This window comes from Muscardinus avellanarius (assembly GCF_963383645.1).
Source record: "Muscardinus avellanarius genome assembly, chromosome: 4".
NCBI classification, from domain to species: Eukaryota; Metazoa; Chordata; class Mammalia; order Rodentia; family Gliridae; genus Muscardinus; species Muscardinus avellanarius.
The window spans coordinates 162,401,654-162,429,620 of NC_137789.1; the positions used below are offsets into that span (position 1 = coordinate 162,401,654).

Genomic DNA, 27,967 nt, shown 5'->3' on the forward strand with positions numbered 1-27,967 from the left:
CCCAGCCTGGGCCTGCCCGGGATCTGCAGGAGGAATGGAGGTGAGCGGGGAGTCAGAAGGAGGGCTCTCCGGGGAGAGGGATGCAGGACAGAGACAGAGGGGAAGGGAGGGGACAGGGAGAGGGGTGAGAGTGGGAGAGACAGGATAGAGGGAAAGACGGAGACAGAAATGGAGGCAGAGACAGAGAGAAAGAGACAGAGACTAATAGATACAAGGGAAGAATAAGACAGAGAAGCTGAAAGACAGAGAGAGAGGTAGAGACAGAGAGAGTGAGATCAAGAGATAAAGACAGAGACTGAGTCAGAGTGTGAAGGAGACAGAAGCTAGTGAGAGACGAAAGAGACTGAGAGACAGAGCGGGCAAGAGGGGCAGGCCCTGAGCTGTTCTAAAACACCATCCACTGAGTTCTGTACTTTGTTTTATTAAACATTTTCCCGCCGGGCATGGTGGTGCACGCTTGTAATCCCAGTACTTGGGAGGCTGAGACAGGAGGATTGCAGGATAGTGGCCAGCCTCAGCAACTTAGTGAGGCACTCTGCAACTTAGTGAGACCCTGTATCAAAATAAAGAATAAATAATTAGGGCTGGGGGTGTAGCTCAGAAGTAGAATGCCCCTGAGTTCAATCTCCAAAAAATCCCCCCTTGGATCTTGACACCTACTAATTAGAAGGCATTTTATTTGTGGTGCTAAATATGAAACCCAGCAGCATTCTACCTCCGAACCACACCCCTGGTCCTGAGGCAGGAGGGCATCCAGCCCAAGTGGTGAGGCCTCCATGGCCTCCTCACCCTCCCTGGGCCAGCCCGGCTGCAGCTCCAGAAGACCCTGCGCTCTAGGAACCCGGGCTGGACACCATGTCTCACGTGCCTCAGGAGGCCCGTTAGGCAGGGGCTCTGGGCTTCGCATACCCCAGCAGCTGCCCCTGCCACCGAGCACACTGGGCCACCTCCCTCCGCCTAAAGGACAGAAAGTATCCTTGTGGCCTGGGAGGACGTGCTTGGCACGGCGCTGGCGGGTGATAAGAGTGGCCTTCAGGCCCTCCTCTGCTGCTCAAGCGGGGTGGGCTGGGCCTCTGCAGCTGTCTCTATGCAGGACGAGGCCACGGACCCCCAGAGGCGACTCAGCTTAGCCCCTGTTGGGCTTCTCAGCTATGACTCCCAGAGAGAGCGGCCCACTCAGGCTCCGCACTGGTCATGGCCTTTCCAGCACCTCACGGCCATATACCCCACCTCCAGGCACCCCAACATGCCTTATACCCCCACCTTCCTTACAACTCCCAAGGTGCCCTAAACCCCATCTCCCAAGCACCCAGCCTTTCCTGAACCCCAGCCTTCCCTGTACCCCTCCATGGGGCAGTGTCCTGGGACTCACAACAGCTTGCCAGAATGATTACCCTCTGGCCCCCACCCTCGGGGCACCCCAGGTTGACCGGTGGCTACTCCACACAGTGGCAGCTCCCAGGCTGTACTAAGCAGTCTGTCTCTCCTGGCCTCAGATGCACCCTTCACAATCCTATAAGCTAGACCTGTGTCACCCTGGGGCCTCACAGTTCCACTCCTAGGTGTGAGCCCAAGAGGAAGGAAATCAGCGGTCCCCAGAAGACTTGGGCAGGAACAGCCTCAAGCTGGAGCCTCCCCAGGCGCTGCGCAGAGGGATGTGTGGGAACCACAGGGATGGAATTTGGGGAAATGCACACGCAGGCCAGGCGCTCCGAGCAAGCCATGCATGCTGGTTACAGGCTGTGTGCCTTCACCAAACGCCGAGACCATTCATCCTCAATAGAAAACAAGTAAAACAGAAACGAAAGGGGGCTGCAGAGCCGTGTCAGGCAGGGTCACTCTGCAGCCATGTAACTGCTGGCTTGTGGGGCTCCCACCAGAGAAACGGACCACGAGGAAGATGTGAATCTCAGAATGATGCAGACTTCTTAGCATAAGCACTCCATGAAAAATATTTACTGTTTATCTGAAATTCAAATTTAACTGTGTTCAGGATTTCTACTTGCTAAATCTGGTGGCCCTACACCCAATTTACCCAGAGGACAGTGGTTTGGAGCCAGGCCTAGGCCTCCACCCTCAGGCCCATGGGAAGCCCGGTAGCCTGGGGGGAGGGTGCAGAACCCACTCCGGCCCAGGGCACCTGCCTCGCATCTGGGCTGCACTTCAAGGCCATGCCTGCAACTCCCTCTGGGGAGATAATCAAAGCTTCTTGGTGTCTCCTCTCCTGCGCCCACCCCACCGTGTCCGGGACCATGGGAACTTTCAACTGCCCTCCAAGGCCAAGGGCAGCAAACAGCCGCCACCACCCTCCCCCAGAAGAATTGTGGCTGCTGTGTCCAGACTGCTGACCTGGCTGCCTGCCGAGGGCCTGTGCGCGCACGCGCGCACACACACACACACACACACACACACACACACACTCAGCCTCCCCTTTCCTGCACCTTTGGGACACCAGACTCAGTGAGGGTCCATCCAGCCCAGGACTCTGGCCCGCACAGTTGTTGTGTTCACACTTCGGAGTAGGGAGTCTCTTTCCCAGTCAGGAAGGGTCAGTCCCCCAGCCACTAAGGGCCCAGCCCCTCCCTGTTCCTTTTCCTTGCGTCTTCAGGCCCCTGCCATCTCTGTGGGGACTGTGGGGCTTGGGCCTCAGTCCCCGATTAGCTGAGGAGACTGAGTCCATGGGCAGCAGGAGGGCTGGCCACCCTAGCTCAGGTTTTCTCAGGAAACTCTTCCTTCTCTTGGCCGTGGAAAAGCTGCCTGGGTAGCTAGACTGGGGGCTGGTGAGATTCCTCCCATCTTCCCAGGGAGACCCCAGGCCCTGAAGTTCTAGGGACTCACCACCTCAAGACTCGGAGGAGATCTTAGATCTGGGCTGGGGCAGAATGGCCTGTCCTGGCTGCTGCTGGACTCCCACAGGGCCAGGAAGGAATCCCATGGTGCTCCAGGTGCCCAGCTCCAGGGTCACAGAGAGGAGGTGGGGCAGGGAGAGGGGCTCCTCTGGAGGCCCAGAGACAGGGGCCAAGTTTGGGTACCAAGTAAGCCTATCAGGTGGGGACAGCGTGTGCCTGTGCCAAGTGGGGTCTCAGGCATCAGTGTGGGCTATGGGACCTGATGTAAGCCCCAGAGAAGGTGGACTTCAGGCCAGGCAGGTGGTGAAGGGTGTGCCAGGGCCCTGCAGTCCCCCCACCCCAGGGAAGCTGGAGCTAAACAGGGATGTGGCAGAGCAGTGCCAAGGATACAGTGGAGGGGCGAGGCCAGGGTGACCAGGCAGCCACTGGGGCTAGGGGCTGCGGGCCAGGGGGCCAAACACGCGGTGGGGGCAGGCCAGCCTGACAAGCTGGCCCAGGGAGGACACTGGTGACTGGTCCTCTGTAGGTAAGGCTTGCCAGTGGTCACCCAGGGGGCCTGCAGCAGCCTCGCCCTGACCACTCTCCTGCTGGACGGGTGGAGGGAGGCTCCCAGCCAGGCTCTGGCTCCCTCTGCGCCCGCCGGGCAAGGGCCTTACGAAGCCAGAGGCCCCGTCCACACGACCTGGCCATGGGGGGCTCCTTGAGGCAATGCTTTCCTTTTTAACATGTATGTCCCTCTCAGGGTTATGGAAATGGATTTCAGAGTGGGAACACCAACAGCAGGCTCTTTCTGACCTGGTTTAAGAAACAGTTACTTTCATTTTTCTTAACTATGAAACAATACATTGTTATCAAGGAGACTTGTGAACAGTACACAAGAAAAAACCACCAGTCACAGTGCCTCCAAGGCCATCACTGGTGACTGCGCTGGCTGCTGGCCGGCCTGAGTTGAAAACATCATTTCACCGAGTTTCTATGCACACGGCCCACCTCCCACCTTCCCATGGCAACACCAGCACTTTCTGGGGTCCAGAGTGTGGATCCTGGGCCGAGTTTGGAGGCAGCTGCTTTAACACAGAGACGTGTGGGCAGACAGTGAGTGTTGGGGTCTCCTGGCTTGCTTTGAGTATATGTGTCCCCCGGCTGCTCTGAGAGTCTGGGTCCCCAGTTGCTCTGAGAGTAAGGGTCTCCTGGTAGTTTTGAGAGTCGAGGTCCCCGGTGGCTCTGAGAGTTGGGGTCCCCGGTGGCTCTGAGAGTCAGGGTCCTCCGTGGCTATGAGAGTTGGGGTCCCTGGTGGCTCTGAGAGTTGGGGTCCCTGGTGGCTCTGAGAGTCGGGGTCCCCAGTGGCTCTGAGTCGGGATCCCCTAGTAGTTCTGAGAGTCCAGGTCCCCAGTGGCTCTGAGAGTTGGGGTCCCCTGGTAGTTCTGAGAGTTGGGGTCCCCAGTGGCTCTCAGAGTCAGGGTTCCCTGGTAGTTCTGAGAGTCGGGGTCCTCAGTGGCTCTCAGAGTCGGGGTCCCCTGGTAGTTCTGAGAGTCGGGGTCCCCTGGTAGTTCTGAGAGTTGGGGTCACCAGTGGCTCTGAGAGTTGGGGTCCCCAGTGGCTCTGAGAGTTGGGGTCCCCTGGTAGTTCTGAGAGTCGGGGTCCGCAGTAGCTCTCAGAGTCAGGGTCTCCTGGTAGTTCTGAGAGTCGGGGTCCCCGGTGGCTCTGAGAGTCGGGGTCCCCAGTGGCTCTGAGAGTTGGGGTCCCCTAGTAGTTCTGAGAGTCGGGGTCCCCAGTGGCTCTCAGAGTCAGGGTCCCCTGGTAAATCTGAGAGTTGGGGTTCCTGGTGGCTCTGAGAGTCGGGGTCCCCAGTGGCTCTGAGAGTTGGGGTCCCCTGGTAGTTCTGAGAGTCGGGGTCCCCAGTGGCTCTGAGAGTCAGGGTCCCCGGTGGCTCTGAGAGTTGGGGTCCCCTGGTAGTTTTGAGAGTCGGGGTCCCCGGTGGCTCTGAGAGTTGGGGTCCCCTGGTAGTTTTGAGAGTCGGGGTCCCCGGTGGCTCTGAGAGCTGGGGTCCCCTGGTAGTTTTGAGAGTCGGGGTCCCCGGTGGCTCTGAGAGCTGGGGTCCCCGGGTCTCGCTGGGCACCCTTGCAGACACCCCTCTCTCCAATGGCCCTGTCCAGGAGCACTCCCTGCTCCCCTGCTCCCCTGTTCTGCTGCCGCGCAGCTGGGCCCGAGGCGCTTGGTCCCCAAGAGCTCGTGGAGCGGGTGTCACGACGCAGCCCTCGGCAGGGAGTCTGTCCTCAGTCATGCTTAGCAGCTTTTGTTCACCTATGAAACTTCTCCTAAAATTTGTTTTTAATCATTACAGAATATTTTACGCACACAGACTACCACAGGGAGTCCTGCACCACACCCCCAGGGCAGCACAGCCCTGCTGTTGCCCCATCCAACTTCTGGAGTTCCAGCACATTGCCCGCAGTGACACCGGAGTTTTCTTGGTCCCGGCCCTCCAGCCCACCCCTCCCCAGCTGGTGCCACCCCAGGGCCTTTGCCCCTGCCACTCAGAGCTGCCAGCTCTCTTATCTCCCGTCTTCACTCTCCAGTCACCTGGGGGCCCACAGCCCTGGCTGAACATCTAATCATCTCTCCCCAAGCCCGTGAGCAGGGTGGGCAGGTGGGCATGGGCTGGGGTCCCTGGCTCACCCCCACTATCCCAGTGGAGTCTCCCTGGGCACCCAGCACCCCAAGGGGCTTCCATCCGGGGCAACCTCAGGTGATGCGGGTGTTTGTCCAAGGTCCCCAGGTCCTTTCTGGACAAGGGGAGGAGGGAATTTGAAAAAGTGAGAGGAGGAGGACTGGCCGCTCCTGCTGACCCCGAGGGCTGCCTTAGCCAGCGGCATCCTCAGTGCGCCAGACTTCACCACAGGGAGAGAGGGGCCAGACGGCCCTGGGGTCGCCCTGGACCCAAAGGCTGGCCTTGGCCGGAGGGCGCCTCTGGGGCTGGAGCCCTGTGGCTCCCCAGAGCTGCCCTGTCGCTGTCATCCTCTTGTGAACGAGGAAGTCCGTGTAGCTGGGGCGGGGGTTTCTGCAGATGCTGCCCAGGCCTGCCGAATCTCGAACCGTGGCTCACTTTACTGTGAGATCCCGAGGTGCGTGTTTAAGATCTTAGGAGACACAAGGCACGCACAGAAAGCCTGCTTTTAAGGTGCAGTACCCCACTTCCACCCAACCTGAGACGATCCTTACCCACTGGCCGGGCCGCAGGGCGGCATCTAGGCTCATCCAGAACGCACTGGAATCTTAGCAAACACCTCACTGGCCAGCAAGGGGGCAGGGAGCTGGGTCTTGGCGGTCGGGTCGCTGTCCCTGCCCACTCTCACTCCAGGCTCGCCCACACCGCGCTTCTGGAGAAACGAATCCCGCCTCACAGGCGCCTGGTTTGCTCTGGTGGCTTCATCCCAGAGCAGGAGTAACCACGTAAAGCAGTCAGAACAGTGAGTAAGGCCGGGTCCTTGAGTGTGTCAGGGCTGAAAGGCCAGGCGGAAGGTGAGGCCCTGGACTACCAGGTCGCTCTGCAGCCTGTGTGCACCAGCTGGTGCGTCCTGCACACACGCACCCACCAGGAGGCGGCACGCATGTCCTGGTGGGCGAGTCCCCACCATCTTGCTCCTTGCCTGAACACAGTTTCTCAACTGTGGCTGAAACCGCCTATTTCCGTGAACCATGTGTGCGCTGTGGTGAAACCTGCACTTCAGTCATTTCCTGGGAGTTTAGAAACCAGGCCACTAGTGACTCCCAGCCTCTGCCTTTCATCTTACCAACTTCTGCCAAGATCTGAGGAAAGCAGCCTCCTCTACCCTGCGCCTGGGAGGTCATGGGCCCTTGGCCATCTCCCAAGACCCCCTAACCTGGGCCCAGAAGCACGTGGACCACAGCCATTCACGGGGACCCTGAGAGCCAGGGTTAGGTGGACCCAGAAGGCTGGGTCCTGAGCGGCCCCGCAGCCTGGGTGGGAGTTGTCCTCCACTCTATGAAGGTCCAGGAGCAGCCCTCACCCCGGCTCTGCAGCCCAGCACATACCTGTTCCCAGTGGCTTCTTCCAGGTTGGCCCTCAGGATGCATGGTGCCCCAGAGGAGCCCCAGGTAGCTCTAGCAGGGCTGGTGCTCTCTCTAGGAGGGCCAAGGGAGCAAGCAGCCTCCTCTTCAGGCAGTCCCCAGTCCCAAGGCTTAAGAGTCCCACGTGGAAGCCCTCGGACATGGCAGAACCACTCATTCTCCCGAGAGGACACAGGACATGGGCTTGGAGAGGTCAAGTGCCACCCAGGCACAGCAGAGGCCCTGGAGCCGTGAGTGTGGGGAGCCCTAGGTCATGTTCGCAGCCCTGGGGTTTCTGATGGTCTAGGGCAGGGCTAGGCAAGAGGGGAGAGAAGCAGCCCCCTCCAGCGCACCCCACGTTGGGAAAGGCTCTCCACGCATAGTGACCCAACGTGCCTCGTCAGGATGGGTACCAGGCAGACAGCGTGGGGCTGGGGGCTGGCAGTGGTTGAGGGGCTTTCCCCAGGTCATCGCTAGGTGAAGGGCCTTCCAGCTCCACTGCTGGGCGGACCCCAGGCTCCGGACTACTGCAGGGTGCAGTGCAGCCCCCCCAGGTGCCATCACTCCATGCTTTCTGGGCCCCTGGTTAGCTCCTGGGTCAGGGCCTCCTGGGGCCTGGCTTTGGGCGGGCAGGTCGGCCAGGGCCTGCACTGGGGAGCTGGGGCACAGCTGCCTACCTCTGGCACCAGATACGCAGGAACCACCTGTGTGGCTCCGTCCCACTTGGCACATGCTCCAGCTAGAGCAGGCCCTCCCAGAGCAGCACTGTCATCCTGGCCTTGTCTCCTACTTTCTGAGCTACACTGGCACATGCCTTGCCAGGGTGTGGACCAAGGGGAGTAGTGGCCCAGGGTACGCCCACATGTCCTTTAGCACCAGGAGCCACACATGTGCACACACACAGCACCACAGTCACACATGGCAGGTCACACATGCACAACCATGCACATTATCCACATACACCATGCTCTATGTGGACACACACACAGCAATCTCTGCTTCCCTCTAGGCCAGCTGCCCTCCCTTGACAAGGAGCCAGCCTCACACACATGCATTCCCAACTGCTCTTTGTACACGTGCTGTGCATGCATGGGCACTGCGCGGGCATGTTGGGGCACCTGGAATCCAGCAGCTGGTCCAGTGCTGTCCCCGTCCAGGGTGGGCAGGGGTTGGTCCAGGCCACCTGAGCCTGTGTGGAGGCTTAGCCAGGCCTTGCTCAGGTAGTTCCTGCCCTGCCCCCAGTGGCAAGGACAGCGTACGCCTGGCACTCTGGGAGCTCCTGTTTCCACGGGGCGGTCTCTGCAGTATTCAGGAAAAGACTTCCCAGCTCCTGACACCAGGAGCTCCTGGTGCCACATCAGCCAGCCGTCCCTGTCCTCCTGGCTGCTGTTCTGGAGGCAGTGCCTACTCGGGCACCATCGGCCCAGCCAGGTGCCCAGGGCTCACAGGGCAGCTCATCAAGCAGCTACCTTCCGGCCGGGCTTAATCCCGGTGCTTGGAAGGCTGAGGATCGCAGTTCATGGGCAGCCTCAGTACTTAGTGAGGCCTCCGCAACTCAGTGAGAACCTGTTTCAAAATAAAGAATAAAAAATCGGAGCCGGGCGTGGTGGTGCACACTTGTAATCCCAGCATTTGGGAGGCTGAGACCTAGAGGATCTTGGTTTGCGGACAGCCTCAGCTACTTAGTGAGGTCCTCTGCAACTCAGTGCGACCCAATAAAATTAGGGCAGAGGGTGTAGCTCGGAGGTAGAATGCCCCTGGGTTCCATCCCCAGCACCACACACAAAAAAGAAGCACCTCCCTGACTGATGTGCACAGTGACTCAGGGTGTGGTAGGTGGCAGGGCAGGACACTCTTTCTGACTCAGGCAGGAAATGGGCTTTCTGGACCTCTGGAGCCAGCTCTGGAACCCCATCCCAAGCCAAGTCTGTGGCTTCTTCGCGTGTATGTGTGTGTGTCGTGTTGGAGATTGGACCCAGGGGCATTCTACCACCAAGCTACATCCCTGGCCCCTTTTAATTTTTTATTTTTAGACAGGGTCTCACTAAGTTGCCAAGGCTGGCCTTGAATCTGCACTCTCCTGTCTCAGTCTCCCAAGTACTGGGGTTACAGGCATAATCCACTATGCCTGGCAAGTCTATAGCTTCGGAAGCTACTTCCTGAGGTCACCCATGGGCCGCAACCCAGGGGCACCGGGAAACTGGCCTGTGGCAATGGAGTGCCCATCCACCCCAGACTGGTTCCACTGTGGATGCAGGCACAGGGTGGCTGAGCCCAGCCCTCCTCGGGGTCTGGCACCTTGACCATGCCAACTCCTGACCCAGGAGCTGCCCCAGAAGTCAGAGGGCAGCAGCCAGGTCTGCCAAGTATAGGCCTGCTGCAGTGGGGCCCAGGTCGGAGGACTCTGAGAGGCCTCGCCACCACCCTCTCCACAGGCTGTCCAGCAGGCAGAGGGTTCACTCTTTCCAGGCTTTGGCAGGGCTCTCCCGCAGGCCCTGGTCTGTCTGTTGCCAGAACCCTGAGGCTGACTATGAGGGCATAGCGGTCAGTAAGGCACAGACACTGCACATGTTCACAAACACGGCGTGATGAGATGTTTCAGGCTCGAGGAAACCAGACCCAAGCCTATGTCCACACCTGCCTTGTGTGCCCAGCCCCAGGTGACCCCTGGAGCCCCTGGGATGAGCAGCCCAGGGCACCTGGCCTCCACCTGAGCCTCACTCAGACATCCTGCTAGGGTCTATCTGACAGTTCAGGGCAGGGAAGAAGCTGTCACCAGGGCCTCCAGGTCAGGGTCTGGCCGACTCGGGACGGTTGGCCCCCAGGGACCGATGGCACTCCTCAGGTCCAGGTCTCAGCAGCTCCCTGATCCGCCGGTCCTTCAGCTGTACCAGATGCTCCAGCCTCATCACCTTCATCTGCAAAATCTTCAGAAAACACACGGGTCTGAAGCAGCTGAAGCACATTCTGAGGCCCCTACATTGCCAGAGTCAGGCCAGGGGGCAGCTGCAGCCTCTAGGGTGGCAATCAGACACCTTGCTGCAAAGGCCCTCTCACAGGGACCCCACCCCATAGGGAATCCTGTCAGCCACGAGCCCAGGGTTCCCTCCTCTCCTCCCACCCTAGTCTGCCCCCTGCTCCTGCAGGAGGGTCAGGGCACAGGGCTGGATGGACTGTCGGCTGAATGAACGCACTGCTGACAGCAGTCTATCCAATGTTTACTTCTAAATGCTGGCAACCCAAGAAAACCATGTGGGAAGAACGCAGGCCCAGAAAGGCCTTCCTGAGACTCCTCGGCCGGCACCCGCCACATCCTGCCCCGGCACAGCAGAGCGCAGAAGTCTGCTTCAAGGGTAACCACCTCCCAAACCTCCCTCCTGGAAGCACAGCCCCCACCCTGGCTGGCAGCCAGGAGTGGGAAGAGCAGGATTAGGGGAGCTGGCCTGCCCCAGCCATGTGTCCACACCAAGGTCACCAGGTAAGGCAGGGGTCAGCCCTCTGTGGGCCAAGTGAAGCAAGGTCCTTTCTGAGCCCAAGGCAGCAAGTCCCCTGCATACGTGGCCATCCACCTGGGCCCTGTCCTGGCCACCCGGCTCAGTGACAGTGTGCAAGGGCAGGGTGGCCAGCTAGCACCTGAGCAAGGGCTGTGCAGCCAGGGCTCTGGCCCAGGCCACAAAACTGCCCAGGAATCCTATGGACATCCCTTTGACCCCAAATGTGTAGCTCACTCAGCAACCATTTTGCAAATAGCACTCAGCTGAATCAACCCAAAAATGGAAGGCTGAGCTGTTTCCTCTCCGGGTCTTATAAAGTGAAATGGCTCCAATTCACTTGGTCACCACAGGGGCCAGAGGCACAGTGGACCGCAGGGCTGCGGGTGACCATCAGGGGCGGCCACTTTGTGTCCCCTACTGCTTCCTCTCTGCTGTCATGTGGCAAATCCAAATCCACAGGATGACATCACTTTCCTGTTTTCTCAAGAAAACAACTCATCAAAATTCGGGTACCCAGTTGGGAAGTGTCATGCCATCGCAACTTCCAACAACCTCTGACCCTGAGGACTATCGGGTAGCCTGCCCCTGCCCTGTCATGGGCCTTGTGCTGTCAAGGTTGGGAGCAGGAACACTGGAGGGCCTGGCGAGTGAGGGGAAACAGGTGTGTGCCTGCAGAACTGGGTGTGTTCCAAGGAGACAGATGGACACTGCAGAGCCCCGGGAGCACCACAGATCTAAGTGCTCACAGCAATGGAGGACAGAAGAAATAAGTAGGTAGAGAGGAGACAGATAGGAAGGAAAAGCAAAATATAACTTTAACATAAGAAGTCCTGCAGGGTGTGGTGGCACATGCTTATAATCCCGGCATTTGGGAGGCTGAGATAGGAGGATCGCAGTTTGCAAACAGCCTCAGCTACTACTTAGTGAGGCCCTTTGCAACTCAGTGAGACTCAGTTTCAAAATAAAGAATAATAAAAAAATAGGGCTGGGGGTGTAGCTCAGAGGTAGAATGCCCCCTGGGTTTCATCCCCAGTACCACACACAAAAAAAATAAAAAGCCCCAGGCGAGGTGGCGCTTAGGGCGGCTGAAGTGCTTCAGCCTTTGCTCCCCAGACCAGTCCTGCTTCTCCCAAATTTCTGGGAAATCTGTAGATTCTAGAGTTTACTGGAAAAGACTATAATTTTCCTATGCATTGTTAATAAGACAGGTACACTATCTTGAGAATCCTATAATTTTAGGACACTACCCAGTTAATCAGATAATGAAGATCTCAATTAGCCTGAGGACCCTGAAGTTGACCAGACCACCAGACAACTATAAACTGCCTCCGGATTACCGGACTGAGATCCTCCTCCCTAAAACCGACCAGAGTACCTGACCACCATCAATTGCCTCAGGGACAGCAATGGAGGACAGAAGAAATGAGTAGGTAGAGAGGAGACAGATAGGAGGTAGAGGAGACAGAGGGTGAGATCATCCTCACCTAGTCCTTTAGCTCACCCCTCATAATATTCCCTATAAAAAAGAACCCTGTACTGCCCCAAATCAATCTCTTTCTGTTTCTCTGTTTCTCTCTCTGTCTCTGTCTGTCTCTCTCAATAGCTTACATTCTTCCTTGAAATTTCTACTTTCCTAAATAATATGTCTCTGACTGGCACATGCTGAAATTCTTTTCCATCACTTTAGCCAAGGATTTTAAGTTTCTGAGTTTAGATATGGACCCGTCACCCCAAAAACAGGATCCCAGGATTGTTGGGGCCCTGAGACTTGAGGCCCCCTGCCTGCAGAGATGGGGAGGACAAGGCCAGGCCCCGGTGTGGGAGCAGGCAGGAGACTTTGGCCAGCACTCTGCACTGCCAGGTGCTCACCCAGCTCAGCACCAAGTATTTGAGATGGTATCTACCTGTAACTAACCTGCAGGGCCAGGGCGGATAAGCCAGTGAAGCTGGTGGGAAGGGTGTTACCATACTTTTTCCTCTGCTTTGGGGTATGGCTAGAATATTCCAAAAACTGTTTTCTTTTTTTCTCTTTTTGGTGCTGGGGGTTGAATCCTGGGCATTCTACCTCTGAGCTACTCCCCCCAGACTTATTTTACTTTTTATTTTGAAACAGGGCCTCACTAATTAGCTGAGTCTGGCTGCAGACCTGTATTCCTTCTGTCTCAGCCTCCCAAGTACTGGAATTACAAGCATGTACCACCACACCTGGCTCAAAGACTGTTCTTTTAATAATCAATTAAATGTGGGCTGTTTCTGGTCAGGGTCCTGTCTGCCCTAACCATCACCAAACCTCAAACTGGCTCAAAGCCAGTGGCAAGAACTCAGCCAAGGAGTGGTCTGCAGTTGCTGAAAGCAAAGGCAGTTTTCTCTCTGTCTCCCAGTCTTAAACTTAGGCCCCAAGGCCCCCAGGCCCAGGGCGGCTGGACAGGCGGTACCTGGACTGCCTCCCGTAGGATAGCCAGTGCCTGCTCCTTGTCCTCCAGCAGCTGCTGGACTCTGGCCAGGTGCTCCCAGGCCCCTTCTGCTGGGTCCCGACTGAAAGACAGACACTGATCTGTAATCCAGCTGGCGAGGTTGGGGAACACAGGGGAGGAGGGAAACGGCGGGCAGGGAGAAGGCTTGAGAGACATGGCCCACCATCCACAAGCACAGCAGCCGGTCTTCTCCAGAGCCCTCTGATTCTGAAAGGTCTTCATGCTGGAGGGAGCTGGGGGACTCGACGGGACTGAAGGGCAGAAGATACCATCAGCTAGGACCCCGCTGCCGAAGCACCCCGGGCAGCAGCACTCGTGGTTTGGCCACGGGGATGAGTGGACTCAGGGATCACCAGGAGGGGCTGAGCTCAGAGCCTGGCGAGGCCCCTGTGAATACCTGCCCTCTTTTGCAGTGTATGGGAATGTGGTAGGACACCTCACAGGAGACCCAGAGGGGTTCTGACAGGCTGAACTTGCCCGCACCAGGGGTTTGATCCTACCGGCCTGTGACTGGGTGGTGAGCCCCGCCCAAGGCTGGACAGCATCCGTGCTGGAGAATGCCCGATCCTGCAGATTTGAAAGGTTGAGAAGTGGAATGTAGGACACATACCTGCCTGTGGTTCCAGTCACCCCTCTTGGTGGGGTTCAGCAAACAAACTGAAGGGAGGGAGGGGAGAGGGCCTGGGCTGGTGCAGGCAGGGCTGTGGCCTCAGGGGAAGCGAGCCAGATGGGGACTGCAGCCTCACAGGGGCTGGGCTCCATCTCCACAGGGATGCAGGGCGCAGGGGCTTCAGCACCCCTTGTTTATGGGTTTTATTCTCTCGTACATTATCCTATCACATGCTAGTGGAAACACTTGCAGCAGGTTGGTGGGCGAACCGACTAGTAGACACGTACAGCTGTGCCCGGTGAGCCTGTGTGGACCACACTGGCTTGCATCCTCTCCCTCAGAGCACACAGGATGGGCTCGATGGCCCCAGGGGAGTTGGCTACCACCTTGCGGATATCCTCCTCCAAGACGCAGAAGTGCAGCTTGTGAAAGACTTTCCTGCAAAGGAAGTAGGCTGCTTCTTCAGAGCAGCTCTCCCATCCACTCCTCCAGCACTGGGCCCCATCCTGGGGCCACAGGACGGGCCTGCTTTCCCGGGAGAGGTAGGCTGACCGGCTGTGTCTTGTCCTGCATCCCCAAGGCCCTGGCCATCTCTTTCCTGGCATTAATGGATCTGCTTCCCACCCGGGGATCACAGAACGTTCAATGCCCCATCCCACCAGGCCAGGAGTCTCGGGGATTCTCCCTGATAGTCCTCATCTTCCTGCCTGACACCCGCCCTTTGCTGGGTGAGAAGTCTTCCACCCCCAAAGTACCCAGAACTTGATATTTCTCACTACAGTCAAACCCAAGCTGACTACAGCCACCTTCTCCACTCTGGTCACACAGCTGCCCTCATCTCCCCTAGCTCTCCGCCATGCAAGTGCCATCAGAATGTGCCCGGGCCTTCAAACCTCAGCTGAAGGCCCAGGTCTTATAGCGGCCTCCAGGATCCTGAAGCCAGCCCTGAGGGCTCTGTGCCTTCCCTGCGAGCTCACATGTCCCCCACCACTGCAGGGCCCCTGGTTCCCTCATCTCGGACACGTCTGCCCCACCCTGGCTGCCCCTCTTGCTATCACACCTGACACTCGATTAAGTCTGTTATTCACCTGCTAGCCGTGAGACCCATGCTCCAGGAAGGCAGGGCCCTGGCGTGGGAGTCTGTGGTGCTGCAGCAGAGCCTGAATCCCTCTGTTAATGAGTAGGGGATGTGGACCGCCCACACTGACTGGCTCTCTGTGGACAGGATTGGTCCTTGAGAGGGCAGGGAGGCTGCGGCTGGGACCCTGTCCTGGGGTGAGTTGCCCCAGCCCGGGCCAGCCCTTGCCTGTTGAGGAGGCTCCAGTTGCTGAGCTTCTGGTCTGTACTGCAGGCAGGGACGTAGCTGTGTAGGTCCACGAGCCTGGGGTGGAAGTGCTTCACGATCTCAGCCACCAGCACTGGGGGGGTGGGGGGGGAGGGTGAGCCTTCGGGCAGCTAAGGCCCTGGCTGCCTCTGTCCACCCTCCTCCTGTCCTCCTGAGGTGTGTGCAGGCACTGGTCTGTTCTCCAGACACAGGCTCTGCCGGACCCTGGGCGACTTGAGGGGAGCTTGCACAGCACACGCCCAGAGAAGGCTAGAAGACCCGCCGGAAGCCCGCATCCACGCACATGCACACACACACACACACACACCACACAGCAGGGCGCGCGGGACTGGACGCAGGGACACCCAAACCCCTTTCGCTGCCACCCCACAGCGTCTCAAGCCACGGGACCTCCCCTTCCAGCGAGCCCTGCCCGGCGGTCTGCCCGCACCGCCGTCGCTGAAGTCCCGGGCCAAGTGACGCTTGGGGCGGCTGAGCGGGAGTTGGTCCAGCCAGGCGCAGAGGCTGCGGAGGGCAGCGGGGCTCGGCCTGTGGGCGCCAGGCATGGCGGAAGGCGTGGGACCGTTGCCAGGAGACGGGGCAGGAAGGGGCGGAGCCCGGGCCGTGTTTGGGGTAGTTACCAGGTGACAACGCATTTCTGGTGTGTTCTAGGGTAAGATTGGTCGTCCTGATTGTCAGTGGACTGGTGGGCAGGGCTTATGATTAAAATCCAAGAAGAAAGCCGGCGTGGTGGCGTATGCTTGTAACCCCAGTATTTGATAGGCTGAAACAGGAGGATCGCGGTTTACCGACAGCCTCAGCTGCTTAGTAAGGATTTCCGCAACTTAGACCCTGTTTCGAAAAAAAAAAAAAAAATTGGGGCGGGGGTGTAGCTCAAAGGTAGAATGCTCCTGGATTCAATCCCCAGTACCGGGAAAAAAAAAAAAAAAAAAATCCGGGGAGAAAAAGCCAGGTGTGGTGTCAGCGAACACCTGTAATCCCAGTACTTGAGAGGCAGAGACAGGATCTCAGGTTCAAGGACAGCCTTAGTAAGTAGTAAGACTTTCAACAACCAAAAAAGATCCGTTTCAAAATAAAAATAAAATAGGGCTGGGGTGTAGCTCGAAGGTAGAATGTCCCTGGGTTCCATCCTCAGTAACACAAAAATAAAAAAAAATAATAAAATAGGGCTGGGGTGTAGCTCAGAGGTAGGCTGCCCCTGGGTTCAATCCCCAGTAAACACACACACACACACACACACACACACACACACACACACACACACTCAACCTGAGGTAATTAAAACTTCCCACCTTTTAGAACTCGGGCAATAATTTATTGGTAATGCACACACTCTTCCCTTAAGAAGTGGTCTTCAGCTGTGAATGCCCTCCCTGGGACACCCCCGCTCAGGGCCCCCAGGGTTTGGGCTTGGGAAGGCAGTCAGATGGGCGGGCGGATGCCCCAGGGAGGCAGCTGCAGGACTCAGTGCTGGAGCCACTGATGGTGAGGAGGGGCTGCAGGGCTCAGACTGGCCCTGAGTAGCAGCGTCTCTCAGGATGCGCTTCCAGGTCAGATTGTGGCCCAGGGCCCAGCCAGCCAGAACCAAAAGTTCAGAATGACCCTGGGATGCGCAGGAGGTAGCTACAGGGCCCAGCTGTCCCCCGTGGAGGCTCCAAATGTCCACAGGCACAAAGATGGCTCTGTGTGCCTGCCTGTCACCTCCTCAGGATGGGGGGCTTCAGCGCAAGCTTTGGGCCATCAGCCCCCTTGAAAGAGGGAAAGAGAACCGATGTTAAAAAACCATTTACTACAAAGGCGTGCCGGAATATTCCCCTTTACATTGGTTAAAGTTTAGATGCTTAGTTCATCCAACAGAACGATGTCCCTGTCCACACGATGATGACAGCTATGACGGCCACAATTCTAGAGGATTTTCTTATTTTAGTAGAGATAAAAGGCAAAATTGACCACCAGAGCCCCGCATGGTGGTGCACTTTTGTAATACCAGCATTTCGGAGGCTGAGACAGGAGGATCGCGGTTCGTGGACAGCCTCAGCTACTTAGTGAGGCCCTTTGCAACTTAGAGAGACCCTGTTTCAAAATAAAGAATATAAAATAGGGCTGGGGGTGTAGCTTGGAGGTCGAATGCCTGTGGGTTCCATCCCCAGACCCACCCACATACACACAAAAATTGACCAGCAGTAGAAGCAGCAATCGCTGAAAAGTCCTCAGGTTATAAGCAGACATTGAGTCTAGAGCTGATGAGTCAGTCCCTTTTTTCCCCAGTTAATCACTAAAGTATAAGAGTCAACTATTTAAAGAGATCCCCACGCACCCTCCCCAGGCAGTGCAGTCAGCACAATGGTGCACACAGGACAGCTCTGCTGCCTTGGCACAAGTGGGTCCACCCTGTGCGGGGAGGGGGCTCACCTGAGTCGTTCCAGGCATGGCTCCTCCAGCCCTGGGCTTGACTGGTGGCATGGGGGGTGCGGAGGTTGGCTTGACAGTCTGGGAGGGAGCAGATGGCAATGGAGTTTCCACCCACGTGTGCCAGGCCCTGTCCCCGCTTCTACTCCCCAAGGCCTCTACTCTGCTCCTGCCCAGCTGCAGCCTTCTGTCTTCCCTGAGCTCTCTGCAGAAAACCCTGCCAGGGCCACCCCACTGAAGGATAAAACCAGGCAGCACTCTGTCCTAGCCCATTGTCCTCCCATTACCCTGGAAGGCTTTTCATTGCCAGACTGTAGGTCATCTTTGGAAGCTCAAAAGCCAATGATTAACTACTAAATGCATTTCTTTGAATGTGGTTTTCCCAGGGCAGGGAGGCTGAGGAAGGCGAGCAGACAGAGCTGGGGGCTCACGGGCTGCACATGTCTTGGGAAGGGGCTCCTGGGTGGGCCAAGCATTGGTAGATTTCAGCAACACTGGAAGACTGCAGAGCATTTCCTGCCAGACACAATTTGGCTACAAACTGCGGGGCCTTCCTCTTCACCTGGTTTTTCCTTGTCCACAGTGAGAAATTGTTCGCCCACCTTGTCCCCATTCTGCCTCAAGGCTCCAGTGAATCACATCATGAGAGATCTTTTCAAAACCCCAAAGCCTCATCCCCAAGGAAAGTGTCATGACAAGGCTGAGTGCCTGAGTGAGGGGCTATAGCCTGCAGGAGGGGAGGGTCCCCTCAGAGTCTGAGTCTTACCTGCTTCGGTTTCAGCTTTGGGAGAGGCTTGGTGGGTGGAGCAGGTCTGAGCTGGTGGGGAAGGAGAAGTCAGGACCTCATTGAGCAGCCCTGACCAAAATCTTAAGGGCTAGACTATGCCTTGGCCTCCACCGCCCCCTGAGCCTACAGTCAGCTAAGGGCCTCGAGAGCATAGGCCAACCCACACCCCTGTGCAGCAAGCTCTTCTCTGTGCTTTCGCCCACAGATCCAGCCACCAGGGCCCCACCTCCTAGGTGGCTTAGACATCTGCAGAACATTTGGCTGCCACAACCAATGCTGCTTACCTGGTCTGGTGCCTGCTGGGTATAGACAGGGACCCGGACGAGTGGACTGGACATGGCCGGAGGCTGCAGGGACAGAGATGAGCCTGGGCTTGGGGCTGAACCCCACCTAGTGCCTGTCGAGCCCCTGCTCCGGGACCTGAGTTCACTGCAGCTCCCACATACAGAAGGCAAAGGAAGCCCATCTTTGTGTGGCTGGGAAGTCTCCCCAGACTCCATCTTGGCAGGGCCTGAGCCAGCTCCATGGCTGCCCTTTCCCTTACCTGCATGGCACATGTTCTGGGTTGGGGCCAGCAAGGGCATCTTCTCTCAGAACCTGAGGCTGAGATCCCTGAGAGCCACAGGCTCACATTCAAACTCCAAATGCAAGCAGCTTTGAAGGCAGCCTTTAACTCCCAGTCCCTGCACCCCAGGGTGACCCCAGCACAGCTCCTGGCCCCAGGGCACTGCAGGATCACAAGTTAACTTGTGATGCAAAAGGGCTTTGCCATCCTGTGGGGCACATCCTGGGATGGAAGGCTGGGGCCACCTTGTTTCAGCCCTGTATCCAGGCATGGTGCTTACAGCAGGGGGCAGCATCTTCGGGGTCATTGTGGGTCTAGGGGACTGGCTGGGCTGGGTGGTGGAGGCTAGGTCTGGAGTGTCCAGAGCCCTGCCCTTGGTGGGGACACTGTTGCCTCCCTCACGGAACAGAGGGTTGGAGAGCCCCATGGTGGTCTGCGGTGCCACACTCCTAGGGAGGAAGAAGAGGAGACAATGGCACAGTCAGTGTCCTAGCCAGGGCCCTGGGGACTCCTGAGCGAGCCCACACAGTCTGGCTGGGGTCCGTCTGCTGGCAGACCCCACAGTCTGTACAGTGTGTGCTCACAGCTGCAAGATGTGCAGGCACAGGCCTCTGAGCCTGCAGTGTTGGGGTGTCCTAGACAATAGGGAGGCGCTCAGAGGCTGGGACTCATTCTCACCTCTGGATTTACCACACCCTAGCTGTCATCCACACTGTCCCTGCTGAGCCTCTGTGAGAAGACAAGCCCGGAGCAGTCCCAAGCCTCCTGGGCTTCCAGCCCTGGCCGCCTCCTCCGCATCCCCTCCTCTCTAGCCTTGGTGTGAGGCAGTGGACTCAACCTCAACAGCAGTCAGGGAAGTGCGTGCCCTACATTGCAGGCATGGCACACAGCACGTCCTCACCTCTTCTGGACATGGCTCCGGGCCTTGCAGGAGATGAGGACACCAGCCAAGGTGACCACCACGACTGCCAGGGGCACCAGCGCCTCCATCACACCGACTGGGAAGCTCCCGGATGCTGTGGGTACATGATTGCACATCAGCTGGACACTTGTGAGCCGGGGTGGGCGGCCCTTGGGGTCTTCTTAGCGCCCTTTGGCCTGTGCCCAGGTTCCAGTCACACCTGACATGCTCAAGGCTGAGGAGCTGGCTGAGGATCCTGTATGTTATGCCAGCAATGCTGGCTCTTGGCAACAGGCCAGGAGGCACAGCAATGGGGGCCCTTGCCCATGGTGCTCTGTGCATGCCTGGCTGGTGCTGTGGACAGCCGCATGCTCAGTGGCCACTAGAGAGGCAGGAACTGTACTGTATGTGTGTGTGGAGGGGGTGGCCTGGCTTCTGGGCTGGTGACAGCAGCCTCACCCTGAGCTGGGCACTGCCCTTGGTCACCTCTAGGAGAGGGGACACAGGCTCCTTCTAGTCACTCTAGGGTTGGGTGTGGGGCTGCAGAACGTCCCCTCCTGGGGCCTGGCTGCAGCTCTGGGCTTGGACCTGGCCCTGCCGTGGCCCAGTGCTCCAGCAGAGCAGCCCACCTGTGTGCATATCCGTCAGCAGCTTCGTGGCGCAGCGGGGTGGGGACCAGCCCACGTGGCAGTGGCACTCCTGCTTGTGGTTGCACACCTGTGGAGGCACAGAGGGCAAGACCTCAGGGAGAACACCTTGTGGGGAGTGGGCTTGCCTGTAGCACAAGGCCTGGGCCAGCCCGACACATGGGGCCACACACCAACCCTGGGCTCCCCAGGGGCTCCCCAGTGACCAGAGGCCTCACTTCAGAGCTCCCCATCCCAGCCGTGGCACTGAGACACCCGCTGCTGGGCATGGACTGTCTGAGCCCCCACTCCCATCCCCAGAGCTGCCTCTGCCACCACACCATCAGGCACACAGCTGGTGGCAGTAGCCTCAGCTCTGGGCACCAGGCAGGGGCATGCCGTCCCTCAAAGCCACACATACCCCATGGTTGTTACACTGGGCAGAGCAGTTCTTGGATCTGTAGACTTGGAGGTCCTGGCAGCGCCCTTCCCAGCAAATCTGGAGGGCAGAAGAAGGCATCTCCTAGGCAGCTAGTCTGGTCCCCCTCCCCTTTTCTCAAAGCCCCAAGGTAAGCCTAGAGGAGGCCAGATGTGGTTGCCACACCCAAAATGCCAGGAGCCATCTTCTGGCAGGCCTCAGCCACAAGGGAGGCCCTGGGCTACCGACCACACCTGGAGGCCCATCCGCAGAGGCCCTGGTTGCCGCCTTGCAGTGGTCTCCAGGCTGTTGATGAGGAATAGGCCTCTCTGCCTCCCCTGTCCACCCTCTCAGCTTCTCTGTCTACGCACCTCCACCAGCAGACACCATCTTGGAAATGTGTCTGTGGAGGCCTATGGGAGACCTGTTAGGGATGCCCTTCTGGGCAGGCCTGGGCTCAGGCCTGGATGACCCTGCAGCAGCTGCCCAGCTCACCTTCCCCGGCTCACACATGGTGCCCTCAGGCACTGGCTCATACACAGCGTCGTTGCCATCAATGCTGAGGGCGTTGCAAGTGCCCGCATAGGAGCTGAGCCTGCAGGACAAACGCTCCTGGAGCTTCTGTCCCCCTGTGCAGTACAGGATGCCACATCTGTTGCTCCTGTGGACAGAGAATAGGACACTGTCCCAGCTATACTGAGCACATGCTTGGGCTCCAGGTGGAACAGGTTGGAGGCCCAGGACCCTCCTTCCCTTCCATGAAGATGATGTGCTCAAGTTGGGCAGGGCAGGCCCCTGGAGAGCCACCAGCCTCACAAAGCTGGACGAGGACCCCCGGCCAGCCCCACATCCTGGGCCCAGGGCAGCCCGGCCTGATGATGACCTGCCAGTGTTAGGGTTGATCCTGCCCCTGCAGCCTGAGGAGATGCTGAAGGTGAAGCAGGTGTCTGCAGCAGCCTGTGCACCTGGGGGTCAGGAGAGGTTAGTCTGGCCAAGGCCATGGCAGCACAGGCCAGCTCCTCTCCCACACGCACGCCAGCTCACCTGGCCCCCACAGCTCCCGGCACCGCCCAGCCAGTGTGGGGCAGTTTCCATTGAAGCAGTAGCCCCCTGTGCAGGGCGAGCCGTTCTCCTGGAAGGCATCCTCGGGGCACTCTGGCTGCTGACCATCACAGAATTCCTCCAGATCACACTCATCCTTCCGGGGTCGGCACAGCTCGCCAGCTGGCTTCACCTGGCCCCCAGAAAAGCTCACTTGCACGGGACAGGCCCAGCCTCCCTGGTTCCCCAGCACCCCACTCCCCCAGCACCCCGCTCCCCAACACCCTGCTCCCCCAGCACCCGGCTCCCCCAACACCTCACTCCCCCATTCAGTGGCGGGCTAGTACCCTGCTCCCCCAGCACCCCGCTCCCTCAGCACCCCACTCCCCCAGCACCCTGCTCCCCCAGCCAGCAGCGGGCCAGCACCCTGCTCCCCAGCACCCTGCTCCCCCAGCACCCCACTCCCCAGCACCCCGCTCCCCCAGCCAGCGGGGGGCCAGCACCACTTACCCTGCACTGGTGGCAGCAGGTGCCTTGGGCGCACTTCGCCCCCTTGGCCAGCTGGCAGGTCGTGGCATTGCAGCAGCGATCCTGGCAGTCCTGGGTGACAGACGGACAACTCCAGTGGGTGCAGGGCACACCACTCTACCTCAGGCTCCCGTACAGGCGGAGAACAAAGCAGCTTCTGTACTCAAAGCCAGTCATGCTTAGGCGCAGGGACTGCGGGCAGGAGAGGGGCGGACATACCTGGGGGGCACCGCAGTCACACTGCTCCCCACGCTCCACAAACAGGTTCCCACACACAGGACCCCCAAACAGCCGGTCGGGGTTGGGGGCGTTGGCCAGGCAGTCTTTCTGGGGCCTCTCCACAAACGTCTCCAGGTCAGCCCGGCTGCACCCACTGAACTTCCTGGGGAACTTGGAGCTGAGGGCAGGGGTGTCACGGGATGACACAGGGGCCACGTGTCTCCCTGTCCCTCCCATCGCTTTGTCCCACTGGCCTCACCCGAAGCTGGCAGCCATGATGCAGCCGCCACCCTCCCGTGGCACAGGGCAGTAGCAGCCCTGGATGTTCTCGTCATGGTTCATGCCCAGGTTGTGCCCCATCTCATGGGCCATGGTGGATGCCACGCCAACGGGGTTCTGGCTGTGATCCTGTGGAGGGGGCAGTGCTCACCGGGGCAGTCCCTGGCCCGTCCACCTGCTCCTACTGCCCTCAGCCCCGGGGCTGGCATTGCTTTCTGCCAACTTGAAAACAAGCAGCAAGCCTGTCCTCCAGGCAGGTGGCTGCTCAGGTGTGTGCCAGGACCTGGGCTGAAGCCCCTCACATGCCCAACTCAGGCCCTGCCCACTGTGGATGCACCAGGTGGCTCGGGCAAGCCTGGGCAGGGGTTCCTTTACCTGGTTCACAGCCCCTGAGGCCTGGGAGCACATAGCAGATACCCGAGCCAGTCCCACAGTGGTCCCTGTGAAGTCGACCCCCCTAGAAATAAGCAGGACATGGATGGCCTGAACATGGCCCCCAAACCCTCCTCATGCCATGGCTCTACCCAGCACCCGGCACCCCGCCCTGGAGGCCGGGGCATGGCTCTGTCCTGCCCTGCGGGCACAGGCCTGCACTCACGTGATGAGCTGCACGTTGTCGTGGGCATGCCGCTTCACCAGGTCCTGTGCCCGCCAGGACAGGAAGTTGTCCAGTGTGATGTTGGCATGGGGGCTGATGAGGACCTCGTCCCTGCTCCAGATCTCCAAGCCCACCAGGACCACCCGGAAGTTGAGTTCCTGATACAGCTGCAGAGGATGGGTATCCTCAGGCGGGGCCAGGGTGGTGGCGGCCAGCCAGGGAAGGCCCTACTCTATCTGCTGGATTGGAGCTCGGCAGTGCAGCACGCTGAGCTCTCAGCCAGCCCCTCTCCTGCCTGCCCTGCCCCTTCCACCCCACTCGCTGCCTCTCTGTCCAGGTGCCCGAGCACCTCAGCAGCCAGTGTGCTGCCTCTGCTGCTGGGAGGCCTGGATGCCGGCACGTAGCTCACCTTGTCCACGTGGTTCACCACCTCTAGCACTCGATGATGCACAGCCTCCCTGCTCCCCTGCTGCTGGAGCTAGAACACAAGACCTTCAGGCTGGGCCCGGCACTCCACCCCGCCTCACCCCAACATACCCCTTCACCCACACAGCCAGCACAGACCTCTCTGCTGTCAGTGACCACGTACAGCTCCACGTAGCGGGTCTTTCGGGATAGTGGCCCATTCTGGGGAAGGAGCCAGTCAGTCTTCCCAGTCACAGCCTGCCCCAGCGCCCAGTCACCACCACCCAGTGTTGGGAGGCACCATCAGGCAGAGGGCCGAGTCCACCCACCAGGGCACCAGCAGCCCCGGAGCTCCAGGGCTGTGCCTAGGCCCAACCCAGGGTATGTGCCTGCTCATGGCCAGGCAAGGGATGAGGCTGCTCACCCAGGGTTGAGGTCTGAAGGCTGATAAAGCCCGAGGCCCCAAGAGATCGTCCAGGCTGGTGTCACTGACGCCACAGGTCCCGGCCTTATGCGGCAGGTGCTCTGCCTGGTACACAGCGTGCCGCCCCTCCTCACCAGCCCCATCCAGAGGCTCAATCAGGTGGACAGCAGAGCCCACCCGGAAGAAGCCCCTGAAGGGGGGCCGGGTAAGCAAGCAGGCTTTGCCTGCCCAGCCCTCCTTCCCATCATGGATGCAGGACTCCAACCTGCACTAAGGCCAGTGACACCCACCCCATGGCCAAACCAGGCTACAGGAGGCAGGAGGGCATGCTGGGTGGGCCTGCCCTGTGGGACTGAAGAGACTGGTGACTTCCAGCAGGGCCTGAGCAAATTCCTTCGCACAGTCTAGACACATGTGTAAGGGAGCCCTTCTTCAAGAGTACTTCCAAGCCTACTTCTTTCTGCTTTAGTTTGCCCTTCTGTGGAATGAGACATCCTGCCAGGGTCTGAGGACTCACCTGAGGCCAGCGCAGGTGCTGAGGCTGGCAGCAGAGCCCTGGTGGCCCTCCACGTGGCCCTGGTAGAGGCAGTGGTCCTGTAGAAGACACGAGAGGGGTCACAGGTCCAGTTCCTGTGACCTCACTGGCCCCAGGTGGGCTGCCCAGCCCATACCTGTCCAGTGTGCTGCTCTGTCACCTTGGAGCCATTGGCAGCTAAATAGGTCTCAGTGTATCCAGCACCCAGCAGGTCCCTGAAAGAGAACTGTTGGAGTCCCCTGGGCCTCCCTTGTGGGGGCAGAGCCAGGAACCAGGAACCCAGGGTGCAGAAGCCAGAGCCTATACTGCCAGCTCAGCCAGGGACACCAAACTGGAACCAAACCCTGTCACCTGTTCTTCCGCAGATGCAAGGTGAAGGTATGTCCTCTAGCCCCAAGGATGTAGCTCACACTCTCTGGGTACAGGTCCTGGATGGATATGGCCTGGGTGAGTGGACTCCAGCCCCAGGCTAGGCCTCTGAGTAGACTGAGAGCCTCCAAGGGACCCTCAGCCCAACAGCCTCGGGCAGGTCAGAAGGTGGTCGGATGGATGGGCTATTCTGGAGGGGCAGATGGAGGCCAGAAAGACAGGGCTCCTCAGACCTTCAGGCCTCTGTTTCTCCATCTTTCCACACAAAGATAAAGGACAAGGACACTCTTTCTTAGAGAAAGCAAGGGTGGCAGAGAGGAGGTGGCAGGCCCCAGGCAGCGCCTACTGCCAGGACAGTAAAGGTGAGGGCAGGGTGGGTACACAGACTCCTCCCACTGGCCCTGGTGCCTGGTGGTGCCTGGGGACACCTCCTGTCACTTCATCACTCTGCCCCACACTGGCATGCTCAAGCCTGACAGCCTCTGGACAGTCCATGTGTGTCCATGGGGGTGAGAGCCTGGGGCAGCAGCCAGGCTCGGGGGCTCCACAGCAGATTCCCTGGGCATAGAGACAAGGGCAGGGCAGGCAGGGCCCCTTCCTGGAAACACACATCCATGTGCACCCCAAGCACACTCTCCACAGAGCTTCAGAAAACTTCAGGCAGCCCACAGAGCCACTCTCAGTTCCCAGCCCAGCCCAGAGGCTTAGAAAGTATGTCATGCACATGCGTCAGCCTGCAGAGGCAGGGAGCCCTTCTGCTACTCAGGAGGAATTTGGCTGATTAGCCGCTGCCTAGTGAAACCGGGCGTGGCCTGGGCCAGCACAAACTGTCCCACCCCTTTCCTGGGGTCTGAGGGGCCCTCCAGGCCCGGCTGCTGAAGGAGGGGCCATGAGCCCCAGTGCCCACTTGGAGACCCCAAGCTCTGACCCAGCGTGGGGCAGGAGGAAAGAAACCTGGGTCAAGCAGCAGCACGGACAGGCCCAATGAGCCGTAAGCCCCTCAGGGTCCGCCCACAAGCCCCACAGGTCCACCTGCCCCGTCACAGAAGAGGACTGGCCTAGTGGGCAGCAGAGACTTACCCAGTGGGAGGGTAGGGCTCGGCGGGTGCGGGGTCCAGGCAGGCGCCGGGGCCACACCACCTCGTACTGCTCCGTGGGGGGTAAGTGTGTGCCCAGCACAAGTGCTGCAGGACAGAGGGCCAGCAGGGGTCAGCCTTCCTGCTCTGGGCAGCTCCCCAGGTCCATCCCTCTGAGGGAATCCCAGATGGCTCAGGGACCAGCAACTAGAGGACCTAGACCCCATGGCCAGCTGAGCCCACCCTGCCACACTGCACAGGCCTGGAGACTGGCCTGGTCAGCGCCCGCCTGGACGTCCCTTCCCCAAAGGAGGAGGCACACAGGCCAGTGATCAGGGTTGGTGTCTTCATCTCCCTACTCTCACAATCAACTGTATCTTATTAAGGAACAAAGCAACCACTCCCACCCCAAGCTGCTCTGTTCCCCAGAACTGGGAACTCCCCGGTATCTCAAGGGACCAAGGACCTGGCCCTCAGCCGGGAGGCACAGTTTGGAAGACTACATACTTGAAAGAACTTTGCCCCCTTTGAAAACCAGTTGCAAACCTCCAGGTGTGAGAGGTAACAAGGCTGGCTTCCCAGCGCTGGCTGTTGGGCCCTCCGGAGCCTCAGGGAGCCGCACCCCACCCCCAGCCAGGGACTCCAGGCCCCTCCAGCAGCCAGGAACCACCTGATGCACTGACCAGGAGCTCGGGGCAACGCCCCAGGCACCAACTTCTCTTTTTGTTGTTGTTGTTGTACTAGGTATTGAACCCAGGGGCATTATACCTCCAAGCTACACTCCCAGCACTATTTTTTACTCTATTTTTAAAACAGGTCTCACAGGTCTCACAAGTCTCATGGAGTTGTGGAAGGCCTCACTAAGTAGCTGAGGCTGGCCACGAACATGCAATCCTCCTATCTCAGCCTCCCAAGTACTGGGATTACAAATGTGTGCTACCACACCCGGCTACCAACTTCTCTTAACGGTTCCCCCTTTAAGTTCCTCCACCTGGCCTTTGTGGTAGCCTGGCCTCTCTGTGGACCAGCCTGAGGGCCCCCACCCCATGTCCCTGATGGGGCTCCCCGGGACCGGTGGCACCCTACTCACCCTGTGGCCACAGCACGCTGAGCAGCCAGAGCCTGAGGCTGAGCATGGTGGGTGTCAGGTCTGAAGGCATCTGGAGTCTCCTCCCAGGCGGGTCTTCTGGGTTCTTGCCTTATGCCCCGCCCAGGGACCAGCCTGGCCAATCACACAGAGGAGGGGCGGGACACACGCACCTGGGGATGGCCCCCAGGGCAGCCTGGCCCCAGTGTCCCTCCCCTGTGGCTTCCTGTTATCTTTTCCGGATACTCTCTGGTTCCCTGTAACTGTAGACCAAACTAATGGGACGGGGGAGCTGGAGGGAACCTGGATAGCTCCAGACAACTCTGTTTCCTCCCATATTAGTGAGGAAACCAAGGCCCTGCCTTCCCATCAGACAGAGCTGTGATGCTAGTGCAGCTACAGGGATGACGACTGGAGGGGAAGTGACTTGTGTGGGGAGACTCTCTGACTTCCTGGGGGGAAAGCTCACAAAGGGACAAGAAGTGGGCACAGGACTGGCCCTGGGGAGACAACACCCACCAAACCCTATGCCTTGCTCCACCAGCCTTTGAGGCCTTGCTCAGAGTGAGGAAAGCCAGACAGGTGGGCTCATGGCCCAGGTGTGAAGCTGCCTGGACTGCCTCTATGGAGCTGTCCTCAACCCCGCTGTGGGGTGCTGAATGGCCAAGTTCCCCTGTGCCTCTGGTTCCGGCCCTCCTTGCCCTGCAGGGTGGGGCTGCCCCAAACCCAGAGCCTGTGGCACCAACACTGTGGCATGGCTCCCAGCTTCTTCAGGTGGGAACCTGTCAACCAGGGAGCCCAAGATTATTGGGGCCTGCTTGACCTTCATGGCCACACCCCTGCTGGGGCGCAGGCTC

The 27,967-nt window shown here is 59.1% G+C and overlaps 2 protein-coding genes across 2 annotated transcripts; both read right to left on the bottom strand.

The window, feature by feature from the left end:
* Positions 1-9,709: 9,709 nt before the first annotated feature.
* On the bottom strand, positions 9,710-15,388 carry LOC308262481 (sperm flagellar protein 1-like; the record flags this gene model as incomplete). The annotated part of the gene is made up of 7 exons (XM_080694891.1): positions 9,710-9,847; positions 12,850-12,949; positions 13,052-13,139; positions 13,389-13,455; positions 13,786-13,936; positions 14,805-14,916; positions 15,274-15,388. The coding sequence occupies 7 exons, from the start codon at positions 15,386-15,388 to the stop codon at positions 9,710-9,712; spliced, it is 771 nt and encodes a 256-aa protein (XP_080551017.1).
* A 1,175-nt stretch (positions 15,389-16,563) lies between these two features.
* ADAM8 (ADAM metallopeptidase domain 8) lies at positions 16,564-27,183 on the bottom strand (the record flags this gene model as incomplete). Its single annotated transcript, XM_080694892.1, has 24 exons — positions 16,564-16,591; positions 17,161-17,333; positions 18,019-18,069; positions 18,324-18,386; positions 18,885-19,053; positions 19,506-19,620; positions 20,135-20,222; positions 20,553-20,630; positions 21,045-21,210; positions 21,433-21,514; positions 21,594-21,783; positions 22,101-22,190; positions 22,338-22,515; positions 22,597-22,745; positions 22,992-23,073; positions 23,215-23,381; positions 23,624-23,692; positions 23,779-23,841; positions 24,044-24,233; positions 24,561-24,637; positions 24,715-24,793; positions 24,930-25,006; positions 26,028-26,131; positions 27,114-27,183. The coding sequence occupies 24 exons, from the start codon at positions 27,181-27,183 to the stop codon at positions 16,564-16,566; spliced, it is 2,598 nt and encodes an 865-aa protein (XP_080551018.1).
* Between the last annotated feature and the right edge of the window lie 784 nt (positions 27,184-27,967).